Here is an 11,871-nt window from a genome sequence, read left to right on the forward strand (position 1 = left end):
GATGCTAAGCCAAATATCTCAGTTTCGGGAATTCTTCCGATACGAGGTTCTGTGCTTTCTCGCTGAACTTGCCAGCCTTGAAGAAATCCATGCAGATCCCCCCACGGGGCACAAATGACTCCACGGGGCAAGTGGTTGACAGAATGGGGTGATATGTGGAACGAACCGGATAAAAAATTAAATAACAGTCACATTATCTCGGCATATCTTGGATTATGCAAGGGAAGTCTAGATTTATCCAGCTCTGGGTGTGTTTGTTGGGTACAACGTCACGTCGGGCCCGGGAAGCTCCCCGGGGAAGCTGAGCCGAGATCGGGAAACCAAGCGGTCTCCATTTACCTTCGAATGTTGGCTATAAATTTACGGATATATAAACAATGAACCTCGCAAATGATTCAAGTTTACTTTCGGGACCTACTAGTCATAAAATTGATAACAATGTGGAAATTTGAAGTTCACTAAAGTACAACGGTTGATCGAGGGAAGCACACCCGTGAATCTTTTCGCTCACTTGCATGTTCCTATAGTAACTAGTATATCTCCACCTGTTTAGTGGATAAGCTTTCAATTTCTCTATTTGCTGAGAGATACCAGAAGAGAAATATGAGGTCACGCCGGCCTCGCACCCGGTAAAATTGCCCAGCTGCACCAAACCCTTTAAGAAGAGAAGTCATTCCCCGGATTTCGGTGTCAGGTAAAGCAGAATTCTCTTTTCAAATTCTCATTTTATTTTTAAATTTCATGATGGCGAATAAGAAAGGCGATGACGAAATAAGCAATGCTCCTTCACAAGAAGGGCAAGTCTATGAAGACACATATTATGAGAATGATGCAGTCTTTGGAGAGATGACGGGCGAAGGGCCTAATTACCGCAATGTATGCGCAGCCTCATTTGGCATAACGATTGAGAACTAACATTTCTCAGGTAGGATGGCTCGGTACAGCTGCACTGATGATGAAGAGCCAGATTGGACTTGGAGTACTTTCCATTCCTGCTGCCTTCGACACTCTTGGCATTGCTACTGGAACTATCATTATGCTTGTTATTGCCGTTATAACAACCTGGTCGGATTACATGGTTGGCGCTTTCAAACTTCGGCATCCCGAAGTTTATGGTATCGCTGATGTGGGTGGCATGTTGTTTGGTCGCCCTGGCCGTTTGTTTTTTGGATCTACTTTTGTTCTTTGTGAGTGAATAACTTGATGCATTAAAATTAATGTTCTCATCATATTGTCTCCTTGTGATTTTAATTCTGTTGCTTTCTTTTGCTCGGTATATTTTGACTAATAGAGCAGAAGACTGGATATTTATAGCCGGGTCTGGAATGCTTAGTATCTCTATTGCATTGAATGCCGTCTCGGCCCATGGCACCTGCACTGCAGTTTTTGTTGCCGTCGCCGCAGCAATAGGATTTATCTTAGGAAGTATACAGACCTTGGGTCGGATGACTTGGCTTGCATGGGGTGGCTTGACTTGTATCCTGACAGCAAGTAAGTTTGTGCCTCCCAAGCCACTGGTACGCAATTGACGGGGGTTTTTCTAGTCTTCATGGTAACTATTGCTGTTGGTGTTCAAACTCGCCCTGCAAGTGCACCACACGGTGATGGTCCCTGGGTCTCTGATTATAAGCTTGCTGCCAGCGGAAGCTTCACCGAGAATATGACTGCGATCGCTATGCTAGTCAATGCATATGCCGGCACCCCATCCTTCTTCTCTATAGTATCCGAGATGCGCGATCCCCGTCAATATACTCGATCACTAATAGTCTGCCAAAGTGTGGTTACTGGAGTGTATATAATTATTGGGTGCGTTGTTTACTACTTCTGTGGCTCATATGTCGCTTCGCCTGCTCTTGGCTCTGCGGGTGTCTTGATGAAGAAGATTAGTTACGGCTTTGCTCTACCTGGCTTGATAGTAACGACTATGCTGGTTGTTCATGTGAGTTTAACCCGCCTTCATTAAAACAAATGAGTAATAACGATACCTCGATAAGCTGCCGGCCAAGTATATCTTTCTCATTATCCTACATGATTCACAACATTTGACGAAACCTACACTTATACATTGGACAACTTGGATTGGATGCACATTCGGCATAGCTATAATAGCTTATGTCGTTGCTAGTGCCATTCCAGTATTTAACAACTTAGTTTCCCTTGTAGGGGCATTGCTAGGTACTCTGATGTCGTTCCAGCCAATGGGGTTTATGTGGCTATACGACAACTGGAGCCATGGAAAAGCTGAAAGATCCACTAAATGGATACTGATGGTTTGCTGGTGCATATTTGTGATTATATCAGGCACTTTCTTGATGATCTCAGGAACCTATGGATCCATCGTCAGCATCATTGACACCTACAATCAGTCTGGAGGTTCTGCGGCCTGGTCGTGCAGTGACAACTCCAACTCTACCTGATCTCGCAGAAGAATGCAGGAAAAATTTGAAGATATGCAGAGAGAAAGCTAGTTGCCGGTCGAGGAGATTAGATAAAAGACTCAATAGAACCTTGTTTCGTACCATCATAATTTCTTTCCCCCTTTTTGCTGGCATTGGATGGGGCGGAGGTGTGAGCACATACAAAGCTGGTAACCCACTCTAGAGATTTTGCATCCATGGATTGCACGTGTTCGAGAATATGAGGCTATCTATGCCGTCATATCCTTGGATAAGAATGGATTCAGGAGAGAATGTGATGTGCATGAATCACCCGTGGGCGCGGGGTCAGTGCTTTAAACTTATTATCACACCCGCTCCACCATCACACCCTCTTCGTCGTCTGGCTGGACCGGATGCTGTTAATGTAAGCCCTGCAGAGATCCATGATAGTGGTAAGCTCCACGGGGGTAGTGTGGCACATGCTTCGGTCGCATGGCCTGAGTGTTACATTCTGCTTTTCTCTGTGGAGCGGGTGATCTGTTCCTGGGGCGGACGCTACCGAGATCCTTCGATCCTTTCCTGATTTGATTTGATTAGATAGTCGATAACCTTCGCTCTTGGACCCTGTTACTAGTGTTTCAATATCCTCACTATCATTATACTAGTCGCTTTCACAGTTACATCCCGCTAGTAAGCAGTTTAGTCGCAAACGCCACAGACTAGCAATTTGGAGGTGGATGTAACTACCTGGAGGCTTTCTTCACCCCCGCGTTAATATATGAGATAGGGTCGATATTTACACTCCGAGCAGATGAGCTTGATCGAGGGGAGGGAGAATTTTTGAATGACGATGTCACCCATCCCTCAGATCTAGTCGCTATCACGACCGCCGATTGGTCGGGGATGTATGCGAACCACGCGAGCAGATGCTGAAGATTAACATGAAATATTTAGCGCCCTGGGTGCACGTTGCCTTATTCCTTACCAAGGTATTGTTACATGCCACGAGCCAAGAATCTTAATCTCCTTCCACGCTAACCTGAACCACCTATGAATGGCCAGTCCACAGGGCTCTTTGCATGATTCTGGAATGCGATGTGTCCCGATTATACCTTTGAAATCCCCGTGATCGAATAAACTACCCACACTATCAGTGGGAGATGCTTGGAAATATCCGGTGATGTGGAGATGAGCCTCGTTTCATGGACGCAAATTTCCACATGTGGAATATTCGCCCCAAAGAAATGCAATAGAAGTTTTCAATCACAGTAACTCTGCAGGAACGGTGGTATTCGGTATTGCGGATGTTTGGCCCTCTGATTGAATTACAGTTACTCGAGAATGGGGTGGTCGTTGTTGAAAGAAAGAACAGGCTTGGCTGTGATTGACTACAAATAGTGACATCTTTCCATGAACTCCAACTATCATACCCACACTCCTTCAAATTCCAAACTCAGATCTCCATCCATCGAGATGCGCTTGATTCTTCCTGCCTTGCTGGCCTTTAGCTGGCTTAATGGTGTTGCCTCTCTCCCATATGGAGAAGAAATTGGCAAAACAATTGAAACCCGGGCTGATGCAGGCTATCGCTCTGTGGCATATTTTGTTAACTGGGTAAGCTGCAAACTTAAATTAACATATAGCCTTCTCGATTTAAATGTGGGACTAACGAAGGGTCTATGTTGAATCTAGGCTATTTATGGAAGAAACTTCTTCCCAGCAAATCTTCCTGTCGAACGACTGACTCACGTTCTTTACGCATTTGCCAACCTCCAAACTACCGGAGAGGTTGTTCTTTCAGACACCTGGGCAGACACTGATAAACACTTCGACAACGACTCCTGGAATGACGTAGGAAACAACGTTTACGGGTGTGTTAAGCAGCTATATCTGTTGAAGAAGCAGAACAGAAACCTCAAAGTACTTCTCTCTATTGGTGGATGGACATATTCGACAAACTTCCCAAGTGCGCTTAGCACTGAAACTGGTAGATCTGAGTTTGCCTCGTCGGCGACCACTCTTTTGAAGAACCTAGGATTTGATGGAATCGATATTGATTGGGAGGTAAGTTACAGCGAATATAGTTATCATTAGAGGAAGACACTGAAATCTTTGAATAGTATCCATCGGACCGCACTGAAGCTGCTAACATGGTAGCAACGCTCAAAGCACTTCGAGAGTCTTTGGATGCCTATAGCGCGGCCAATGCATCTGGATACCATTTCCTCATTACTGCTGCTTCTCCAGCTGGTATGACAGTATATTTCATCAATGATCATATTTTCCAATTTCGCTAATATTTAATAGGCCCTGCGAATTACCAAAATATGGACCTAGCAGGCATGGATCAATATCTTGATTTCTGGAATCTGATGGCATATGACTATGCTGGAAGCTGGGATACTATTTCCGGAGACGACGCCAATGTCTATGCAGACACTAGCAACCCATCAAGCACTCCTTTTAACACTGATCAAGCTATTACCTACTATACAGCAAATGGCGTTGCTGCCGACAAGATTGTCATGGGAATGCCACTTTATGGTCGATCATTCATGGCCACAGATGGGCCAGGTACCAGTTTCAGTGGAGTGGGCAGTGGAAGCTGGGAGAACGGTGTGTGGGACTACAAAGCCTTGCCCTTGACTGGAGCAACGGTAAACTACCAAGAACAGCCAATCTCGGCATATAGCTATGATGCTTCTCAGAAGATGATGGTCAGCTATGATACCCCCGAAGTTGCTGCGCAGAAAGCTGCATATATCATGTCCAAGGGACTCGGTGGTGGTATGTGGTGGGAAAGCAGCGCCGATAAGAACGGCTCAGACAGTTTGATAACTACTGTGAGTTGAAATATTCTCACAAATTATCCTGCTCCGATGGCTAATCAATATATAGGTCGTTAATGCATTTGGAGGCACAGGTGGCTTGCTCCAGAGTCAGAATGAACTGAGCTACCCAGATTCTGTATACGCCAACATGCAGGCAGGAATGCCTTAGGCAATAAGTGTTTGTTGGCGTTTGAGTGAAGTTCAGCACGAGAATGAAACACCATCATGCTCATAGCTAAACATCATTAGAGGAAATGCAGATGGATGTCAGTTGAGCATTCGAGAGCTATGATATCGGGTTTGAAAGCCGGCATTAACGTGAATATCCTCCATTAGCTTGATCTATCACTGAATCTGGCATTGATTTGTAGATTCAATACGAATATGATATCATTGATTCAACGTAATCGTCTCTATAAATGACTTGTTTGTATTAAGTAGTTCATTGAGCAAATAACATGTTTGGGGAAACATCAAACAATACATGTAACACGGCAACCGCTAACCAAGACCCTTTAATATCTTATAGTGTCTCGAAATCTCAAGCTAGTTCAGTGAAAACGTTGGATTTCGAGGTCTGTAAGCATAAAAGCAACATGTGACTATTTCATAGGGCACAAACTTGATTTGATGATAATTGTTGTCCAAGATTTGCCACGAGGTTATGATATTATCTCTAACATTGAAAGTCTTGGCCGACCTCCAATCCAATATCAAGTTCTCCACTCAGAGCTAAGTTGACTCCTTCTTATCCTGGGGTTCATCACTGACAGACGCTGCCGAAGGAGAATACGGGGATGTAGTAACATCCCCTGCATCTTTAACGTGAGATTCATGCACTGCAATATCCTTATGTCCTGTCAAGCCACGGTAAACCTCAGTTATCTGCTGAATTCCACCATCCACAAGTGGGTACAAAATGGCGATCAGCATTGTACCCCATAGCCAAATGATACCGACAACTACCCATGCAATAAAGAACTGCAAAAGGATTAGAAATCTCTGAGCATATTAATTTGTAGAAAGTACTTACCTTTTTGCCGAACACATAATGAGACCCATACATGGGCAATGGCCATATAACCCAATGACCCAAGAAAGTCGCGATAGACCAAAATGCGGCAATGCGGCCCCACCTCTTAAGTTCCTGGGCATCGAGCTTTGAGCTTGACCCAGCTCCGTCTTCAAGACTATTCTCCCTGGTTGCATCGGGCGCCTCTTGGTGATGCGCTGTAGTCAAATCACTTTCCAGCTTCTCAAGTGCCAGTTTTTCTTTCTTGAAGTCATTCCAATCGTAGTGCTGGGGCCTAATGAGTGTAATCACAACCGAGTAAATGATTGGTGAAAAGCAAGATGCCACTGTGCCATACATGCAAGGAAGAACCTCGCCAGTTGATGCTACTGAGACTTCGCCGCCAAAATGGGAGGCTGTCCCCAGCCAAACTGCTAATCCAGTTGCTAGTCCCAGGACCGGAGATATAATAGCGGCTGCCTTGCTTTGTTGACGCCAAAGAATTGTAAAGATCATTGGGAAAATGCCGGGGCAAGTGACAACGCCTATGATATTGCTTTTTCTCAGATGAAGGATTCTAAAGAGTGATGGATTGAAACTTACCAAGCATATAAAGAGTCCATCCAAGGTCAATGCCAACATAATGAAGCATAGTACTGAAACCTGCAGAGAAGGCCGCGAAAAAGATGACACCAAAATGACTAGAGCGAATCAGGTCTCGGTCGGTCGCTGATTTCTTGAAGTATTCGCGATATACATCAAAGCTGAGAATCGAGCTGACGGCAATGACTTGAGCCGAGAGCGTAGATGTGCATGCCATGAAAGTAATGAGGAGGGATGCTGCCGCGCCACCTTTGCCGGCAATTGTCATTGCAGCATAAGGAAGGACCAATCCGTTGCTCACTTCAGACGAGGTCATTCGCTGAAAAATATGAATGTTAATGAGCATATTTTAATGCACCAAAACCAATGAAACTTACTCGAGGGAATGTGGGGAAGTTTGGTTGATTCTCAAGTCCTAGAGCGACAGAGCTCATCACGGTTCCCAGTCCCCAAGGAATGGCGAAGTAAGCGATACCACCAATTGTGTACCCAGGGACCACTGCTGCTGGAGAGGCTGAGAAGGCCTTGATAAAGTAACTCGTATCCATCTGCATGGCATTAGATATAATGTTGTTCAAGAACGAGACGGCTCAACTTACAATGACGAGACCAAAATTGCCTAAGGTATGTAAAATTCCAAAAAGAATTCCCTATTAACAGTCAGTGAGAGAACAAGTCTTGAGACCATAGCAAAATACACGCACACTCTTTGATGTCATGGTTAAGTAGGTCCCTGCGTAATTTCCAGACACGGGGTTGCGCTCAGCAGCGGCCTTGACAAGCTCATACAAGTTCCCAACAGAACCAATCTGATCGTCAGAGAAAGCCTTGGCAGTGAAGTAGCATGCAATGATCAGAATAATTGCAGTATGGAAGTAATCGGTCAGAAAACTAGTATTTGTTAGCCTCAGTTCAGCCAAAATTATTGATATGTATGTTGAAAACCAACGTTGCCTTGATGCCTCCAACAAACGTGTATATCGTCGTTCCGAGCGGAAGCAAAAACGTTGCCGCAATAATATGCATTCCGGACCTATATATATTAGCTTAAGTTACCAAGTAAAATAAAATGAGACATACATTGCGGTGATCACAGCAGCAGCACCCAGAAGCATGTTCGCGCATGCAAAGATGTTGTTGATCAGGCATAAGATAATAAACACAATATGAGCCGTGCGTCCTAATGCGAGAAAGCAGTTAGTCAAACGAGTAAAAGAAATGAAGTTCAAGTTTTCATTAGAAAAAAGCTCTAATGTAAGGATGAGGGTCTCACCATAACGGATTCGCACCACCTCCAGAGACGTGTGAGCCTCAGGGATCTTTCGCTTGCAGGATATACCCAGCAACGCAAAGAACACGATCATGGGGCTACAGCCAGCAGCAAACCAGAAAGGACCAGCAACGCCATAGCTATACCCAACGTAAGATGAACCGAGTAAAGCTGTAGACCAAAGCCAGGACTAGAAAATATTAGTAAAAGCATAGAAATGTATCCCTGGCACAACGGACGACTTACGGAAATAACAGCCGATGCAGTTAGACCCGTTCGAACGGTTCGGTTGGCCGTCATAAACCTATACAGTGTATCAGTATGTGGTTTGAAACCGACAGCAAAGCATATTTACATTTCAGTCTTTTTATTATCTTCTCCTGTTGTTTTCTTGAGTATTTTGGTGATAAACATCATAACTGAATTCATGTAAGTTTGTTATTGAAACAGAATAGAGAAATGCACAACATTCATACCAAGAGCTATGATCAAACCGATTACAACCACGATAACATATCCAACTGCCTGAGACAGTGGAGGTTGAACGCTTGCCGGGCCATCGCGACCGTGTAAATTGGACATCCTAGTCAAGTCTCAATTGCGATAAGAGACGAGTATAGAATAGAGGGTGTTAAGCCTGTGTTCTAGTACAAGGCGCGAGGAGAGAAAAGCATCAGCTAGCTTTGCAACTTCTTGGGAAACGCGTCTACATATAGTCCCGAGGTTATGGGAAAGCCAGGCTGATATGCGTCTAAATGTACATAGTGGGCCCAGTACATGTACTTTTCGAGTTCATCGGGTTAGGGGTACGCAGGACCCCCCATCGAAAAAACCAGAGTATCGGTAGCATTTGAGCGAATAATGAAGTCCAGATCTGCGATGATTCTACATCTGCGTGCTATGAGGTGCTTTAAGGGGACCAAAGCCTACTAATGAAGAAGCGTATTTTAGAGTTTCGGCCGATGGGGACAATTGTGTCATTGGAATAGAAAAGATTCCACAGCTGAGAACCATGGATTGTTGCTCTAGTCGCGAAAATTTTCCTTTGCCCCTTTTGATTTACATTTTACGTGCGCAAATGGTTATTTCAACTCTTTGGATTGAAATATCCGAGGTAGTAGTATGAGAGCGCCCGGTGAACTTGAAGGCGATAGGGAAGATTTGATAGATATGAGATACTATCCCAGCCTGCAGCAGCCGGAAGATCCAGAATGACGCCTCTAGATTCGTTTGCTGACTTTTGCCAATATATTTTCCAGCATGTGATTGGCGAAATCCACAATTGGACCCAAGATGCGACTTGTAATTCAAGGTTTGTGGCATCGTGTTCACAGCATCAACAAGGCCTCTAGGGCTCTATTCTCTCGGGCGAGAAAGCAAGCAGCGACAAAAAAAGTGAGACAAAAAGCAATGATAAATAAACTTATTCTTTATTCGCCCGCTGGTCCAAGTGTGATCTAATTTGAACCAGTTAGATCGAGTTTTGATCCATTCCAGGGCCATCACGATCTACCACATGGCGCCATCACGGCCCACTTTGATGCTATACTATACAATCGACCAAATACGCATGCGGGGATACAATGCTGATGATGTGCTCGTCAATAGTTTGGAATACATATTTAGGTGTAATTCTCTAATTATTAGTGAGGAAGATTTGAAAGAAGGAAATTCGAAAAAAAAACTAGCCGAGGTTGAACTGCGTGATCTTTTTGCAGCTATTGTTGAAGTCTTCATTTTCACCATCACATTTTACCTGCAGTAGTCAAGTTCCAAAGTGTGAAAATATGTCTACTAGTAACAACCAAGCTGGAGGCGAAAAGCCTCGCAAGTCATTGGTGCTAAATGCTTTCGTTGAGATGTGTACGTCGTCGGTCGCAATCAACTTTATGGCGTCGAATTTGAGATCTAATGGCATAAGCAGGTAGCGGACACCAGTCTCCAGGATTATGGCGACATCCAGAAGATGAGTCTCATAAATTCAATGACATCGAGCATTGGGTGGAACTCGCCAAATTGCTGGAGGAGGCCAAATTCCACGGCATTTTTATTGCAGATGTCCTCGGTAAGTCAATTACTTGTTGACGTAGTTCAGCATTAAATCCAAGGTTGACAAGGAATTTGCAGGCGGATACGATGTGTACAAGGGTCCAAGAAATTTGAATCCTGCCGTTATCTCTGGCGCGCAATGGCCAGTAAACGAGCCATTAGCAGTTGTACCAGCCATGGCGGCAGCGACCAAGAACCTCGGATTCGGTGTGACCGTCGCAACAACATATGAACAGCCTTATCATCTGGCACGACGTTTGTCAACCGTTGATCATCTCTCGAAAGGCCGGTATGTATACCAGCCATCGCACAATATTCGAGAAGCCACTGACGTATTTTCTATTCCAGCTTGGGGTGGAATGTGAGTAGCGCGCTTTCAAAGACAAAGTGAACGAAAATTAATAAAAAATATAGGTTGTGACAGGGTATTTGGATTCTGCAGCCCGAAACCTGGGACAAGCTGAACAGCCACACGTAAGTTTAAAGCCAAACCCTCTATCATAACTTTGTAACGAGACAATAAACTCACACAACACAGCATGACGACCGCTACGCCTTAGCAGAAGAATATATCAAGGTGACTTACAAGCTTTGGGAATCATCTTGGCGCCAGGATGCCGTGGTCTTGGATCGCGAACGCGGAGTCTACACCGAACCATCCCGAGTTCGCCAGATCAATCACAACGGCAAATATTTCAATGTACCAGGGCCTCATCTAACCCAACCAAGTCCCCAACGCACACCCGTCATCCTACAAGCAGGCACATCGAAAGCCGGCAAGCAATTTTCCGCTCAACACGCCGAGGCAATCTTCGTTGCAGGCCACAGCCCATCCGTGATCGCCAAAAATGTCGCGGAGATTCGACAGATCGCGAAGGAGGAGTTCGGTCGCGATCCCCAGAGTATCAAATTCTTGGCTTTATTCTGTCCAGTGCTTGGACGGACTGAAGAGGAGGCCAACGAGAAGTTCAGCCACTACCGTAGCTTGGGCTCTATTGATGGAGCCTTGGCATTGTTTGGTGGATGGACTGGTATTGATCTGGATCAGTATGGTGATGATGAGGAACTGCGCCATGTTGAAAGCAACGCTATCAGGTAAGTAGGCGTTATATTTACCCCATGGAGTGAAGATGCTAATTGTGAGTAGATCTGCCGTGGAAGGATGGTCAAAGGCAAGCCCCGGAGTTGCGAAGTGGACCAAGAAGACCGTCGGTCAGCATATCACTGTAGGTGGCCTCGGTGCTACTGCTGTTGGTACCCCGGTTCAGATTGCCGATGAGATGGAACGATGGGTTGCTGAAGCTGATGTTGATGGATTTAACTTGGTAAGACTCGATCCATGGTGCGAAACCAAATTTGTGATTCTAACCTGCTTGTATAGGCGTATGCTATTAAACCTGGTTCATTCAAGGACATCATTGAGCTTTTGATTCCTGAACTGCGCCGTCGCGGGCTATTCTGGGATGATTATGCAGTACAAAAGGGAACATACCGTGAGAACTTGTATTCAAAGCCGGGACAATCTGGTCCACCGTCAGACCACCCTGCGGCCAAGTACAGATGGCAAGCTGGGGTTGATGCCGAGGCACATCCAGTACCAGACAACTAGATTTGTTAGAGAACAAGACCCTTGCACCAACGGCCTTTCTGGGGGTCAAATGACATGAATTATTGCACTCCATAAATTTACATGTTTCGATTCAGTAGTGAAATTTCGTCCGTATAGAT

General features: G+C 45.0%; 4 protein-coding genes across 4 annotated transcripts; 3 read left to right on the top strand and 1 right to left on the bottom strand.

Annotated features, from left to right (window-relative positions):
- Positions 1–744: 744 nt before the first annotated feature.
- Positions 745–1,963, top strand: N7478_008115 (amino acid transporter; the record flags this gene model as incomplete). Its single annotated transcript, XM_056924329.1, has 4 exons — positions 745–876; positions 926–1,161; positions 1,292–1,491; positions 1,545–1,963. The coding sequence occupies 4 exons, from the start codon at positions 745–747 to the stop codon at positions 1,961–1,963; spliced, it is 987 nt and encodes a 328-aa protein (XP_056777055.1).
- Positions 1,964–3,851: 1,888 nt separating this feature from the next.
- Positions 3,852–5,378, top strand: N7478_008116 (glycoside hydrolase family 18 protein; the record flags this gene model as incomplete). Its single annotated transcript, XM_056924330.1, has 5 exons — positions 3,852–3,992; positions 4,071–4,442; positions 4,499–4,628; positions 4,686–5,221; positions 5,277–5,378. 5 exons carry the CDS (start codon positions 3,852–3,854, stop codon positions 5,376–5,378), a joined length of 1,281 nt encoding a protein of 426 aa, XP_056777056.1.
- A 563-nt stretch (positions 5,379–5,941) lies between these two features.
- On the bottom strand, positions 5,942–8,676 carry N7478_008117 (sodium:solute symporter family protein; the record flags this gene model as incomplete). Its single annotated transcript, XM_056924331.1, has 12 exons — positions 5,942–6,190; positions 6,243–6,766; positions 6,825–7,143; positions 7,202–7,372; positions 7,424–7,474; positions 7,529–7,715; positions 7,774–7,857; positions 7,905–8,004; positions 8,098–8,284; positions 8,341–8,398; positions 8,450–8,513; positions 8,571–8,676. 12 exons carry the CDS (start codon positions 8,674–8,676, stop codon positions 5,942–5,944), a joined length of 2,100 nt encoding a protein of 699 aa, XP_056777057.1.
- A 1,205-nt stretch (positions 8,677–9,881) lies between these two features.
- Positions 9,882–11,752, top strand: N7478_008118 (LLM class flavin-dependent oxidoreductase; the record flags this gene model as incomplete). The annotated part of the gene is made up of 8 exons (XM_056924332.1): positions 9,882–9,957; positions 10,019–10,159; positions 10,222–10,432; positions 10,492–10,504; positions 10,558–10,617; positions 10,682–11,238; positions 11,291–11,468; positions 11,525–11,752. 8 exons carry the CDS (start codon positions 9,882–9,884, stop codon positions 11,750–11,752), a joined length of 1,464 nt encoding a protein of 487 aa, XP_056777058.1.
- Between the last annotated feature and the right edge of the window lie 119 nt (positions 11,753–11,871).

This window comes from Penicillium angulare, assembly GCF_028827245.1.
Source record: "Penicillium angulare strain IBT 27051 chromosome Unknown utg000005l_segment0_segment0, whole genome shotgun sequence".
NCBI lineage: Eukaryota > Fungi > Ascomycota > Eurotiomycetes > Eurotiales > Aspergillaceae > Penicillium > Penicillium angulare.